At 38.7% G+C, this 15,798-nt stretch overlaps 1 protein-coding gene across 8 annotated transcripts in view; it reads right to left on the bottom strand.

Moving 5' to 3' along the window:
- The window catches only part of KPNA1 (karyopherin subunit alpha 1), a 56,348-nt gene that overhangs the window by 13,025 nt on the left and 27,525 nt on the right, over positions 1-15,798 (bottom strand). For all 8 annotated transcript variants that reach the window (XR_003252790.1, XR_003252789.1, XM_026061469.1 and 5 more), the window contains 5 exons: positions 14,550-14,638; positions 12,715-12,814; positions 11,981-12,144; positions 10,277-10,355; positions 8,106-8,231 (listed from right to left, as the gene is read on the bottom strand). Coding sequence is in view for 6 of the 8 variants with exons in the window: in XM_026061469.1 (XP_025917254.1) it covers positions 8,106-8,231; positions 10,277-10,355; positions 11,981-12,144; positions 12,715-12,814; positions 14,550-14,638 (558 nt within the window). In the remaining 2 variants the exon portion in view is untranslated. The remainder of the gene's footprint in view (positions 1-8,105; positions 8,232-10,276; positions 10,356-11,980; positions 12,145-12,714; positions 12,815-14,549; positions 14,639-15,798) is intronic.

The raw sequence follows: 15,798 nt of genomic DNA, 5'->3' as shown, positions 1-15,798 counted from the left end.
GGATGAACACCATCCAAGTTTGCTACTGTTCTGTTCATTTGTTCTAAAATTTCTTCTGACACTTCAAGTTAAGATAAATCCTCCTACACGCTTTTTGTAAAGATGACTAGTGGAATCAAATTTTCCCAGTTTCCTACCCTGTGAGCACTAGTACAAGGAATACATTTAGCATTTCTATGATCTTGTTTGAATCCTCTTTTTGCAGGATGAGCCTTGGATGCTTCAGAAGGGTTCCAAAGTCTTAAAATACATTTGAGAAGATTTCTGTATTTTCCATAAGTTGTTTCCCAACAGTCTCTGAATTCATCTTACTATATTTTTATACTCAGTTTGCCACATTCTGTGCTGCTACCTGTTTTTCTCATTTAGACATAACTTCAAGTTTTTGAAGGCTATTTACCTAGCCAACCTTATTGGTTAGTCATGAAAGCTTCTTTGTGGACTTAAGTGTCTTTTTTTTTTTTTAATAGAAAATATTCATTTGCTTTGACTCTGCAAGAGGGTTGTCTACCTCTTGAAAACATTATATCCTTTTTATTTCTTTTTATTAAGCTTCTTCACTTTATAGTATTTGATTTTAAAAATGGAGCTAAATAAAAGTGAATTGTCTGAAATTTATTACATCTGCAATGATATTAAATGTAAATACATTATAGTCAACATTAGGCAACAGCTCTTCAGTAAGTATCACAGAACAGTTGAGGTTGGAAGGGACCTCTGGAGATCATCTAGTCCAACCCCCCTGCTCAAGCAGGGTCACCTAGCAGGGTCAATATTGTCCAGGACCCTGTCCAGCTGGCTTTTGAATAGCTCCAAGAATGGAGACTCCACAGCCTCTCTGGGTAACCCATTTCACTGCTCTGTCACCCTCACAATAAAGAAGTTTTTCCTCATGTTCAGATGGAACTGCCTGTTTCAGTTCGTGCCCGTTGCCTCTCGTCCTATTGCTGGGCACCACTGAAAAGAGTCTGGCCCCATCCTCTTGACACACTCCCTTTAGATATTTGTATACATTAATAAGATCCCCTCTCAGTCTTCTCTTCTCCAGGCTAAACAGGCCCAGCTCTCGCAGCCTTTCCTCATAAGAGAGATGCTCCAGTCCCCTAATCATCTTTTTAGCCCTTTGCTGGGGAGCCCAGAACTGGACACACTACTCCAGATGTGGCCTCACCAGGGCTGAGTAGAGGGGGAGAATCACCTCCCTGGACCTGCTGGCAACACTCTTCCTGATGCAGCCCAGGATACCATTGGCCTTCTTGGCCACAAGGGCACATTGCTGCCTCATGCTTAACTTGGTGTCCACCAGCACTCCCAGGTCCTTCTCAGCAGAGCTGCTTTCCAGCAGGTCAGCCCCCAACCTGTACTGGTGCATGGGGTTATGCCTCCCCAGGTGCAGGACTCTGCACTTGCCTCTGTTGAACTTCATGAGGTTCCTCTCTGCCCACCTCTCCAGACTGTCCAGGTCTCTCTGAATGGCAGCACAGCCTTCTGGTGTATTGGCCACTCCTCCCAGTTTGGTATCACCAGCAAACTTGCTGAGGGTACACTCAGTCCCTTCATCCAGGTCACTGGTGAATAAGTTGAACAAGACTGGGCCCAGTATTGACCCCTGGGGGACACCACTAGCTACAGACGTCCAACTAGACTTTGTGCCATTGACCACAACCCTCTGAGCTCTGCCATTCAGCCAGTTCCCAATCTACCTCACTAACTGCTCATCTAGACCATACTTCCTGAGCTTGCCTATCAGGATGTTATGGGAGACAGTGTCAAAAGCTTTACTGAAGTCAAGGTTGACAACATCCACTGCTCTCCCCTCATCTACCCAGCCAGTCATTCCATCATAGAAGGCTATCAGGTTGGTTAAGCATGATTTCCCCTTGGTGAAGCCATGCTGACTACTCCTGATCACCTTCTGATCCTTCATATGCTTGGAAATGGTGTCCAGGATGAACTGCTCCATCACCTTTCCAGGGATGGAGGTGAGGCTGACTGGCCTGGAGTTCCCTGGGTCCTCGTTCATGTCCTTTTTGAAGGCTGAAGTTACATTTGCTTTCCCCCAGCCCTCAGACACCTCTCCTGATCACCATGACCTTTCAAAGACGATTGAGAGTGGCCTTGCAAGGACATCTTAAAATCAGTATTATGTGCTGTCCCATACCAAGTTAATTTGCTGCTCCTCCTTCAGGTTCCTTGACTAGTGTTCCCACAAAGTCACTTACAGTGACTGTACATGCAAAAATTAAGTCTCAGCATCATGTGTCTACATACAATTCATCACATGTATGTGAAAACAACTGAAGTTTTACAGCATCATTATGTCTTCCTGCTCTTGCAAGCTTCCTCATCACCTTTAGCAAGTTAAGATTAGTCACCATCCCAGCTGACAGCTATTAGTGTAGCCCTACTAATAAATTCTTCTCCTTCAGGCCTGAAATTTCAGTTCATAGGGATTCTCAGTAACTTGTGATCCAGTTACCTTATTTACTTGATTTACTTTTTAAATAAGCAAATACTTGTAAGCCAAACCCACCACATATGATGGCATGCAAATTCTGGTACAAATCCAGTCATCTCAGAGTCAGAAAGTACTTCAAATCTCAGTTCTAATGGACTTTTATGTCATAGACATAGACAACTAAGCTCAAAAACCCTAACTCCTGTTTAAAGTAAACTACTAGCCAGTTTAGACAAGGTTGCTACTGCTGTCAGTAAGAACCTGCACTATAATGAACAGCACCTTGCTGAGGTGTCTCCAACCTTCAGGGTTTGTCCTACAAAAGAGATAGCAATATAAGCTGCTTTGACTGGTGAGGTTTCCATATAGGATAAAGGAATTAAAGCTCTGCTGCCCTCAATACGGTATGATGTATGGGATTCACCAAATGTGGAAACCTGAAAACAGATCTTTTATTTAAACACATACTTAAACCTGAAAATAATTCATCTTTGACTTCTGCTGGTCCACATACAAAACCAAACGTGACATTGTCAGCAATGCTGTATTTTGCTCTTAATTTAGATTTTTATTTTAATTTTAAAGTTCTGCTGCCACAAGCAACACATGAAGATTTTAGATCACTGATGTAAACTATGGCATGAACCAAACACATTTTATATTTTAATAATTTGGTACACAGTTTCCTTACATATACTACAGCTCACGGTATGCATTGTGTCACTCCTTTTCCATGTTCCTAACCTTACTGTGGTCTGTTCAGAGAAGAGGCTCTGACAATTCATAGCTTGTATCTTTACCTCAAGCTGTAAAAATGCATTTCATTCGAGAGGTTTCAGTGATAGGCAGTGTAGCATTTGCTACACTTGCCCATGTCCTATTTCAGCAAGGATAAGAAACTCTACATAAGGAAAAATATGGCACAGACCCTGTTGCCGCTGTGCCTAGCTGTACACAGGTTTCCAGACGTGTTTGTGAGAATTTAAGGTGTATCAGAAAACAAGCTTTAAGTTTCTTAACCTATCAACAGCATAGAACTCCTGTGATGTCACACTGTCAGATATGGAAGATAGTATCTGGTGTACTGCCTTTCGTAACTTTTCAACAGGTTGCAAAGCTAGACACAGAACATTTTCTGAGGCATGTGATAGCCTTTCATACCCTTCAGAAGGGTCGACAGTCAGGATTAAGCTTCAGTTGTGCAGTTCTCCTTCTGATTCCCAGGAAGATGGAGCTCCCCTTCTCCCTGACTGGGGAAGCTATCCACTGAAGTACAGCAAAGCTGTATACAAACTAGGAAATTAACAAACAAAAACTATACTTAGTGACAATCATGACTGCATCAGGAGATACACATCCAACCCAAACCTTAAAAGCACAGAAATAAAGAGGGGAAAGACTGCTGTATTCCACCACGCTTTTCTGTTGCCTAGATACTGTTGAGAACACACTCTGAAAGGCTTTCACTTCCACCTTTGGTGGGAAAAAAAATCCAGTAACCTCCTGTGCTTTAATATTAGCTACAAAGAAATTTCAGCACTTACTTTCACACATTTCATGCATGTCAATTTATATTGCTTTAACACTTGAAAGAGTTTATTTGATTGTGTTTGAGTGCAATTCTAATGGCGATAGGCTGCTGTCTTATCTTTTAGAAATGGCAGTGAAAGCCTCTGGAGTGTACTACCGAACAGCATTGAAGGCAATATGAAAGTGGAAATGAATATAGAAGTCCTTCCCTCTAACTTTGTATTTCTATACTTTAGAGTGGGTGGGTGGAGGGAGTATAACCCAATGCAATCTTAAACAACACTAAATATAGTTCTGTCTGTTAATATAGCTTAGGTAAAGTATCTATTAGATTTACTGAAATATTTAATTTTTAACTTGGCATGCAGAAGTGATTGCTAGATTACAGCTTGAGCACTATCAAAAGTTTCCATAGGTTTCTAAAACACTGACTGTTCTGGAATAACAGCCCACTAGTTAAATCAGCTGGTGACTTGCAATAATGTGATTTACTATGCAATGCAGATATTTAACTTTCAGGAAAAAAATTATCATGGGCTGAAAATACTCTAGTCTGATTCCCGGCTAAGGATTGTGCATGTTCAAAATCTGATTAACACAGTGTGATTGGAATGGATCTGGCTACAGTCTGTATCCTCTAGAAGGAACTATCAAGTAGTTTGGAGGGACTGGGGAAGGAAGGGAGAAAAACGATTTAGTTTAGAGCTGAATTTAGTATTTTAGAACTCCTTCTGTAAGAAAGACCAAGTCTCAAGACATATTTTAATTCATTACAATGTGTAAGGATTTATTTAAAATTCATTAARAAAAAAAAAAAAAAAAAACTCATGAATGAGATGGGTTCATCCGTAAACTCAAATAAGTCAAATATTCTTGAGAGATGGGAATTATCCCTTGTCCTCACAGCTACTGAAAACAGACCAAGCTTTTATTCTCCATTTTGGCTTATGATCATCTTCAAGAAGCACTTTACTAAACAGCATTTTCCAACTTCAGAAAATTATTTTAAACTGTTTTTCAGCTCAAACATTTACAATGATTTTGACATTAATTAGGAGTTGTCTGAAGGAACACCTCAGAGAAGTAATTTTATGGAAAAAGCAGACCTCTCAGCTCTGGAGCTTAAAGAAGGATTCATCACACCTTGTACTTCACATAACAAAATCTCCAGGCTGTGACTGGAGACTAAAGACTGGAGCCTTTCTGGAATTGTTATATCTCTGTGATGAAACCTTCCCTTCAGCATATAATCATTGCAATTATGTCTGTAATTGCCAATTTATACTTCTAAGAAGTGTCCTCAAGATTTCCTATCTCTTGAATGTCCTTTACTTCTCAACCTTCCCCTAACAGGTCTCCCTCTGCAGTTCGAAAAACCTAAACTTCATGATGGACGTGATTTGCAAAATGTCATAATTACCAAGATATTTATCTCCTGCTCAGGATCAGAGGTGCTTTTTTTTAAAAACTCAGTTTTATAGCTGTCAGTTTAGATTGAACTGGGTATGCACTTAGGATAGTCAGTGTTTCACTAACTATACATGCATGGCTTGGCGTTCAAATACAGCTCTGTTACTCTGAACTGGGCCTCAGTGGTTCTTAAATGAGGAACTTTTACAGCTTTCACTTTAAATAAGTTTCTTCTCACATTTTCTTCCTGGGCTTGAATGCAAACATTCATCAACAGGATTCCAACCTTGTCTGTGACATATCCTAAGGCAGCTGGTTTAGACTGGATTCTTCTAACTCTAAATGTATTTTGTTGATTTGGTTGACACTTTCTTCCTGATGCACGAACCCAGAAAAAGAGATCTTCTGCCCAGACAACCATCACAACTATTTTTCTATGCAGAGCTGAAGGTTTTTTTGTACTTCTGAAGGATCACCTGCTACAGATTAAGGTGTGATATCAGTGGCTCACAGCACTGATGCTCATCCCTCTGCCTTGCACCTCCCCCTTTCCAAGTCATAAAGCAATTCAAATCTGTTCTCAGTAGAAAGGAGGCTGATCTAAAGCTGGTGATAAGACACTCCAAAACCTTTAAAAACTGCTAAATAGACACATGCCCACTTGCACCCAACAATTTTATTTAGAAAGATTAGGCAAGTTTTGCTAACATTTGTCAAAGGAGAGACTACTTCATCCCCTCTTGTTTTCAAGTAAAGATGGGACAACAGTTTAGAAGACAGAGGCTTATCAAGACTGTAGTTTGACTATCCACTTAAAGCCTCAATTTTAAAGGTTTAAGAATATTGCGCAAGCAAGGACAGGCACTTATTCCTTCACTTGAACATGATGGCACGGTACAATGAATAGGATGATGTGGTACAATGAATACTTATGGTAAAGTCACAAAAGGGAATATTCTGTTGAAATAGTTTCTAGGTGTACTAGAATATAAATTATCTCTAGGACTCCTCACAATTATATCTTCAATAGATCAAGAATATGAAAATAGAGAAACTGACATTTTGAAAAGATGCTCTAATCATGAATTTCACTTTCTATTGCTACTTCAGATATTTATCGCTTAATGGAATGATTTCTATGAATATCCCTCTGATTTTCTCAAGCACTTCTTTTTCTGAGGCTGCAACATTCCTAGATGATTGTGCCTCCTAAACCACTTCTCAGACGGACTTGGAGAAACACAAAATTAAGACATGGGTTGTGGGGGACTGTTCCCCAGAAAATACTCTCTTAGGCTTCCCAAGAAAAGCAGCAGTAGCCTTCTAATTAGAAACCTTGAGGAGCAGCAGTTTCTAAGGTAGTAAGGATAAGGAAGCCAAAAGATTTTCACTGCAAGACAAGCAAAGACAAATATATTTTTACTTTACTACAAGTGGTTGTGGCTACGCTACCTACTGTCTTACACTGCTGATTGTACAGCAATCACAATTGCTGATACAGGTTAAAACAGGGATATACTTGCTGATTTTATATAGGACTTTTTCCTCATACATTCAGCTTTGGCCTCAGTTCCACTTTCATCTTAATCACATCCTTGCATCAGATGAGAAAGACCTACACAGTTTTCCACCTTCATAAGTTTTTGTTTTCTTGTCTATTCATTTTCTAACATGTGCATCTCTAAAATTAGAAGAACATTGATGCTTAATTCCAGGAAGCTTATCAGAGACTGAGTTATCTTCCTCAAAAGTATTAGCTTTATTTCCTAGTCTTTCAGAGATGTGGACAGAGACCTTCTCATTAGAAGTATTAAAACGTTATGCTGTCCTTTCAGCAGCTAAGTGTTCTTCATAAGGGAGAGGTATAACTGAAGGATTGCAAATACCACCTGCAAAGCATGTAATACACATTTTCCTCAGAAAAACAGCAGCCTTTTTACAATCTCCTGCAAGTCATCTGCAAGAAGAGAAGTAATCCTCTCCCTTAATTGAAGAGGGTTAACCATTTCATGCTAATTCCCACCATACAGAATAAATAATCCAGAGCCAACAAATAAAGGCTAGCAGGTGTCAGACTGGCTTCCAAGGAGAAGGATATGGAAGAAAGGAGTACTCCTAGGCCATCTTTGCCAATATATTAGGGACTTGGCTTACTTTCTGTGTGAGCACGCATTGTTTCTGCCTGGTTAACTAATGAATGAGAAGAATATTTCTGATGTCTAGTATTTCTACTATTTATTCACATTCATCAAAGAACAGATGCCTCCAATTAGACTCTCATGCTGCTGCTTCAAGCTCTGAAAGTAGTCCCTATATCCAGTGAGGGTGAAGAGCATTGAAAAATATATCCTTAGAAAAATTTAATTTAATTTAGATGAAGAATCTTTAATTCAACTGTCTTGATGGGGATCTTGCATATTTATCAGCCTTGTTTTGTCATTCTCTGGTACGACTGTCTCTCCCTTCTTATAATCTGCAGATACCTATAACCTTAAATAGATCAAACTTGCATCTGACAGATGACTGGGCTATTGAAACATTCTAAACATGCACAGGGCCTATAACATATTTCTGCTTAAAAGTATATATTTGTGTGATTGTGTATACGCACAAACACGCATTTCATAAACAAAAAAAGTGTGTCACCTGATGTGTGTTTCTTCTGGCCTGCAAGACAAAGGTTACTGATCATAGCTGAAAAAGTTACCTGGATCTGGGCTCTGTTGCCAGCTGTTATATTAGATATTGTCCAGCATGCTTCCTTTTTGATAGATTCTTTTGGGCTGCTTAGCAAGTGCAGTAAACTCTGCAGGGCTGAACAATTCAGAATTACCTGTGTACAAAGGAAAAACACACCTTAGACTAGATTTAGGATAGTAAATCACCTGGAATAAGGAATAGCGTTGCCAAGAATTAAAGTATCTCCCAACAGATGATCTCTAAATCATCAAACATCATCAAACAAAAAATGAACAATAAATAACACAAAAACAATAAAAGATCCACAGTGCAAGAACTAAGAAATGTGTGCTTTTAATGCAGGAAAGCTAGCAAGAAAAACAACTGAGCAATTAGGTCAGGGATCATGCCTTCACTATATTTTAGGTGTCACCTGAACAGAACAAGGTAAGTTGGGAAGATTTTCCTGTATTCTTGACTTCCATATTTTGGTATACCTGGAAGCTCTAACTGCTTCTGTTTCCTACATCAGCTGGCATGGAGGGCAGATTGCTGCCAGTGTACAGCAGAGAACAGAAATGTTGCGGAAAAACCTGTCTTTGCAAAATCAAATTTTAAGTGCCCAGCAAATACAAGAGAACACACCTCAAAATAGGTATGTTACCAGACAGAATACTTGATTCCGTAATGTTTGATACTGAAGGGCTTTTTGACCTCTCTGAAATGGAACAACAGGATTCAATGACTGAATAATAAACAACAAATTTTAAATTAAGTTGCAAACTCCTACAAGTAAGTCAAAAATATGAAGAGCTTATGAAGAAACATGGTAGTTTTACAATTTGTGGACTGAATCTCCTTGCTCATCTCTCTCCTCCTCCTTGGCTCTGCACATAGTCCTAAAAACCTTTTGCTCCAAATTAAAAAAAAAAAAACACACCACACACACAAAGATTATGGTTCAGGTTTTTAATCAGTTATGCATTGGGGATGGAAAAGATTTCTTTTTTCCCCTCAAACATATTGTCTACATTTTTGGCCATCTTCAAACACTGGCAGTTGTCATTAGTTGGAAATGAGATATTAAGTAAAGGTAGGTTTGTGCTCTGAGGCTGCACAGAGAACTTTTCAGGCACTTGGCTTGTATCCTGCTTACATGCTCAGATTGACTGTCAAAGTTGGGTCCTTCCTTCTCCCTCCCAGATCTAAAGATTTTTTTTACATGTATTCTGCCTCCTTTCCCCTCACCCCCCTTTGGCATACAGCATAGTTTGCCTGTGGGACTATCAAGCTATCTTATTTAAATAGCTCTCTAGAATTTTAGGAATGCTGATGGTACAATCCTCTTTAAAAATTATGTGCAGCAAAAAAGTCAAAACAATTTGCTGAACTGGAATTTAAGATTTATGCAGTATTTAATGACCTGCAACACATATGATTTAGTGAGTCTGCGTGGTTTTATCTTTAATGAAACTATGAAACCACCAAACGCACCTCCAAATCATTCTTATGACCGATTTGTGAAACAAAGAAACCCGTGAGAAAATACAAGCATGCTTATGCAACTCAGCTACAAAGCAAACATAACAATCACAAAATTATGCAAAATTCCAGCACGAGTGATAAGATAGCCAAACAGTGTCTTGTTGCTGCTAACTCATCGTTGTCTCCGGTTTCATTGTCAAGCCTACCAAGCAGCAGGATGACAACCTAATATTGGGAGGATGAGGCATCAGGTTCCTACTTCCCAGTTTAATTCCAAACAACTGGGAGCCGCTGCTTCTTATTGATGCTTCTCCAAGCACGTGCCCAGACTCTGTTATATGCCATCCAAACCTGACCAGATACTTTTTGGCATGTTCATCACAGACTGTCAACAGCATGAGAGGTGACAGGCCTTCAATGGCTCTAACATGACACATCATTCAACATAAAATGCAGCCTAAGAGGCAGACTTGCTTTAAAGAAACCAAAAAAGAAAGGCTCGAAGGGTACTGCATAGCCATGCAAGAATCCCAGATAAGGCTGTTGCAGTTCAGGACTGAAGAGAAAAACTAAGAAAACCACCATGCGTTTTGAGGCAACTAGTGTCATCAATCCTTCACTTTCAGGCTTCAAAAGGAACAAGTGGAGGTGCTTGTCTATAAGTTACCACAATTAAGAGAGAAAATCAGCAGTACGATACCAGTGAATCCATACCTGGGTCTGGATATCATCTCCTGTTACAATGTTCCCAACAGCTCGTAAGGCAGGAGATACAACTTTGTAGTCGCTGTGCCTAAAATTACCAAAGAAAAATTTAGTGTTAACCATCCTAAAGCATCTCCATCTTTACCTCCGCAGGGAAGGAACGTTAGCCAGGGAAAAATTCCCCTGCTAAATCTGACTCAACTCTGACAATCAAACACAAAACACCCTTTAATTTTATACTAATGGTAACTCTTTCTAAGGCTTTTAAATATTTGGGACCTTAGATATCATTCATCAGCAAGAAAAAAAATGAAATATGGGATTAAAAAAAGATCCAAGTACCTCATTTTAATAGTCAACAAGTATAAAAAAAGTGCCTTCTACAAGAATTAAACATTTAGAATCACTTTGTTGACTTGGGAACTCAACAGCAGTCAAAAATCTTGCACTGTATTCTTAGGGTTGCTTGTTTGAAATTAAGAGCTTTTTTCCAACAGGAAATATCAAATCCATCAAGATTCTCCTAAATTTCACATGAGTTTCTCCCTCTCAGCAGCATTCTGAGCCCAAAGGATTCCTTCCACAATGCAGGACACTTAAGTGCAAGAGGGTTAACGTAAGTTCCTTGGTGTAGATTCTATATACATAAAGCTAATATGCCAGTTAAAACAAACTGTCAGTCTGTCATTAAATATCTCGTTTCAGAAAGAATGTTTCTGGGAGAGCATAACAAAAAACTCTCATTTTCCCTTTATTACCTTCACTAAAACTGTAAAATTCCAACTAATAGAAATAAAGTTTGTGCTTAGAAAAACTTCAACATACACAGCTACAATACTAAGACTACCCAATCAACTTATGGTCCAATTTTTCAAATTTACTTAGCATCTATTACTGATAAGACAGTATAGGCATCTTTGGGAGGGAAAAAATAATAATCAGCTTTAACTACAAAACCTACTTAAAGAATGTAACAGGCAAATATGCAGGGAGTGAGCGAGAGGAACATGGACAGAAGTGTTGTGTTTAACTTAACCATGTCTCCATATGGCCATTTCATCATCTTCTGTCATCATATCCATCCCCCCACCATCATTATTAATATTAACATTGGAATAAACAGACCTTTAGGAAGGGTGAAGTAAGGAATTTTTTTCTGAAATGAAAACACTTCTTCATAAAAAGGTACCTTAGTTAATACATTCTCTTTGTTAATCTAATATCAGATTTTACTGACCAAAGCAGGCTTACACTGAAACACTCCTCTACAATAGAGGTTTAGGAAATTATTTGCATTTAATGTCCCTGATGTCAATTCTAATAAGTTTTACCATTCATTAAATTTGTATCTTTGGTATCATTTGGAAATTTCATTAGTAGCTAATTGTAACATAGTAATTATAACATGGACCTTAATAGGACAAGGAAAATTTCAGTATATATAATTTCTTTTCCATTTTACAAAAATATGGCTAATAGATATGGGGGAAAAAAAATCTCTTAAAGAACAAAACTAGTACAAGAAAAGTTACATGTTTCTCTTACTCATGACAAATAGAGAAGATTAGAAACGGGTAAAATTAAAAAAACCTCACATCTTGCTTTTTAGAAATTATTAAATTTCAGGATAAATCGACCTAAGCTTTCTGTTGTAGGAACCTTGACTTTAAGGAAAAGAGTGAATAATACATTTGCTTAGAATGGGTTTCTTACATCAGCAATTCCACAAGTCTTCTGCACACTCCTGCATCAATCACAGCCTGGATCTTATCATTGGGGCCATCAGACAAATAGGACAAAGCCCAGCAGGCATCAGCTAATACATCTATATCATTGACAAAGAGCAGCCAGGAAAGCACACTAAGACAAGGTGAAACCTGTGAGACATTAAAAAGAGATACATATATTGTGCAATTGAAAGAGCCAGAAAAATCTATTAACATATCAATTAATTCTGCATGTGACAATATAGAACACCACACTGGCAACTCAGGCTGGAATACTCAGAAAATTTCACTTAGGTAGCACTTACGTGCAGGGCTGTAGCTATACACACACAGAGGAGCAAGTCAGCAGAAGAGCACGTATGGGAATTCTTCAGCTTCTATAGTACAACATCTGGCAACACCTAAGATGTGCCATACTTTGCATTAAAGCAACCAAAGTACAGTTCTGTTCTCCTGTGGGATGGGCATCTCCAGTACAGGAATAATAGCAAATAGCTAGGAGGCAGTAATATCAAACTCTCAAAGCAGTGGTTGTGAATGCCTGCCCAAAGGAGTAAATGTATTCACAAACTTCATTTTGTAAGAAGCCCATATATTGGCTCAGAGAGAAATTCTGAAAAGTGAAATATTTTCTGTTTAGTTTGAGCTTCACCACTCCCCTCTTCTTGCTTAGTTGGATACCACCACCACCCAGTGCACTGCCTTTCAAACATGTCTTACCTTGGCAAAATCTGGAGGAGGATTCTTTCCTCTGCAGAGGTTGGATAGGGCCCATACAGCATTTCGGGTCATAGTGAGACGATTCTGTTTTGAAAGCAGTCTAAAATCAAAGCAAATGACCTTTGCTTTTTAATTTAAAGCAAGGCAATCTGGAAGGGTCATTTATCAACTGCATGAATCATTAAAGTAAACTCAGGCTCACATTTTAATTGACACCAGGTGAAAATATGCTAGAATTTTTTTCAATAAAAATAAATCCCAAGGAAAATCATCCTCAGTGGCTGGATACTAACATTTATGCTAGATATACACCAGCACCCTGACAAGAACAATAATGGTCACACTCCAAAAGTATGAGCATTTAACTGCTTAGATACTGACATGGCATATTAACAGTCAAAAGGTGCAGGAATTGTGACAAAATTACTGTAAATGGAAGGATCTTCTTGAAATGATGCCAGTAGTTTTGGAGAATACTCTTTTCACTGAATAGCCATTTTTGTGTCAAAGTCTCAGTCTGTCAGCCTCACTCTTAATCTTACACTTTTGTATACAAGTTTACTAGGGAAAGAAAACAAAACTTTTCCTTTACAAAACAAAAAACATGTATAACCTGGCTTAGGGCTTTTCAAACATTAAAGACTGTCACTTATCTCACTGCAATTATAGTCCACAGATACCACTGTATCCAAATATCAGTCCTAGCACTGACAAAAATTTCTATGCAGCTAGTTAATTAAGTCAAACACAGGGTGAAGCCTCTAAACAATGCATGTTCCTGACACCTTAGAAATGACAAGCCACAGTGTTCTTTGGCCGAAGAGAAATGCAGTAAGGCAGGATCTCCTTTTTCCACAACTGTAACAAGTCAAAAGTTTCTTTTTCTCAGATCCCTCCCTCACTGTAGCAATGGCACTAGGTGAGCAGTGGAGAACTTCACCACTGCAAAAGGAGTTTGCAAAGGACAGCGGCTGAGTAATACTAGCTTGGACACAATATTGTGAGGTGGTGTCACTGTTTCAGCAGTAATAATGAGGAGCAAGTCCAGCAGAGGACCATAAAGATGGCTAGGGGGCTGGAGCAAGTGACAAACAAGGAGAGGGTAAAACCTAGATTTGTTCAGCCTTAAAAAAAGGCTATGTAAGATGAGAGATTTAATTGTTGTCAACAACTCTTTAACAGGAAGATACAGAAAAGATGAACCCAGACACTTCTCAAAGGTGTGCAGTGACAGGACAAGTGCCATCGACACAAGTTAAAACACAGGAAATTCTGATTAGGTATCAGAATATTCTTTTTCACTGTGCAGTGGTCAAATATTGGAACAGCTTGCCCAGAATAGTTATGGAATCTCTGCCCTTGACGTTTCAAGTTTGACCAGATAAGTACTTCAGCAACTTAATCTGATCTCACGTGCTTTGAATACAGGGTTGGACTAGACGACCTCCAGAGGTCCCTTCCAACCTAAATTATTCCACAATTCTATAAAAGGCCCAGACATTCACCCACCGTGTAGAATATAATGGCTCTGGTTGAGCTACTCCTCCATTTTAGCTCCAAAAAGTAGTTCAGGGGACCCCATATAAAGTCTCATTAGACCCCAGTAAAAATAGTCATTGTCTTTCAAGGGAAACAAACTGTGCCAGTCAAGTTAAGTCAATTTACAAGCAGCAACTTTCACCAGTTTACAAATTGCAGCAAAAATTATATACCTAACCTCATTGCATACTGCATACACTGAGTTGTTAATAGCCTTATATTAGCTGTAGCCTTTTAGATTCAGTCTTATCAGACACTCGAGCAAAATGCTGAAGAACATATTAAAACAGACTTACTGCAATAAAGGGGGCAGGATATTACAGTCCAACACATAGTCCCTGCACATAGTGCTGTCCCCAGCAATGTTGCCAAGAGCCCATACTGCCTGCAATGAAAAAGACAAGAGTGATTGCTTTTATTCCTACAATGCAACCAGTTTAATATATGTATTATAGTGAGATACACTCTACTCTCACTGTTAGGTCCTAGACAATATACAAAAGGGGAACGCATTCTGGTTGAGAGTTATATGTACATAGTCAAGCTCACTATATTGTTCAGGAATATTTACACAGATCTAAAAGGAGTATCAAAAATGGCCAGGAGGTATGTTTGTAAAGACCTCTGCAGGCAGACATAACCTTGCTCTGCCTACAGTACGAGAGGCAAGCTTATCTCCTCCAGCTACATGCCATCTGGTTTAGAACTGGTGCAAGTCCAGATGGTTCAGAGCACAGGTCAAGCAAGCTCATATCCACCCCCCAAAATTTGTGCATAACACCCCATATTAGTATTTCCTAAGAAGCCATAGAAACATGCATTGTTTATAATACAGTCATATTAGGAATGCTGACAGTAGTTTCATCAAGAAAGATGAAAAGCAGAATCTAAATGCAAGGTAAACCAATATTCAAAGAGTTCAAATGGGCACTGGCATATATTCTTTAAGAGAACACAATGCAAGACAGAACCAATGCTGCCTATTAGACATATGCATGACAAAATACAAGGACACGTATTTCCTCCCTCAGGCACTGGTGTTACAGTAACCCCTCACTTTGAAAAATAAGAGCTAAAATACCAGAAGATAGTCAAAGAAGCATGAAATCCATCTTCTGTAATATGATAAGAACAAACAATTTCACTGTTTTTGATTTATGCATTTGGGTCGGTCTTTTTGATATTGTTGTTCACTAGTATCAGAGCTATAACTGAAAAAAAAAAAAGAGGAAGTAGTCTATACTAAGTATAGATGTCAGTTTTATGAATTGCATGTGATTTACAGATATATTTTTTCCACACAAAGCTCACATGCGCTATTTATTTTAAGTTTGCAGAGGACTAAGTGCCATACTAAACAGAGAGTGTATCTGTATGTAAAAAAGTCTACACAACCACTGGAAATACTTCCAATATTGCATGTGGCTTCAGGATAAAAGCAATCCTGTTTATCATGGACAAAAGCAGAACGCCTTCCCTTTGCTGGTAACTTTGTACAAAGATACAGCCTTGCTGTTTGAAAACCCTTACGCACTTTAGGACACT

The sequence above is a fragment of the Apteryx rowi genome, unplaced genomic scaffold (assembly GCF_003343035.1).
Source record: "Apteryx rowi isolate R43461 unplaced genomic scaffold, aptRow1 scaffold_181, whole genome shotgun sequence".
Classification (NCBI taxonomy): domain Eukaryota; kingdom Metazoa; phylum Chordata; class Aves; order Apterygiformes; family Apterygidae; genus Apteryx; species Apteryx rowi.
Note: the sequence above shows the minus strand (reverse complement) of the source record. Positions and strands in the feature narration are given on the sequence as shown.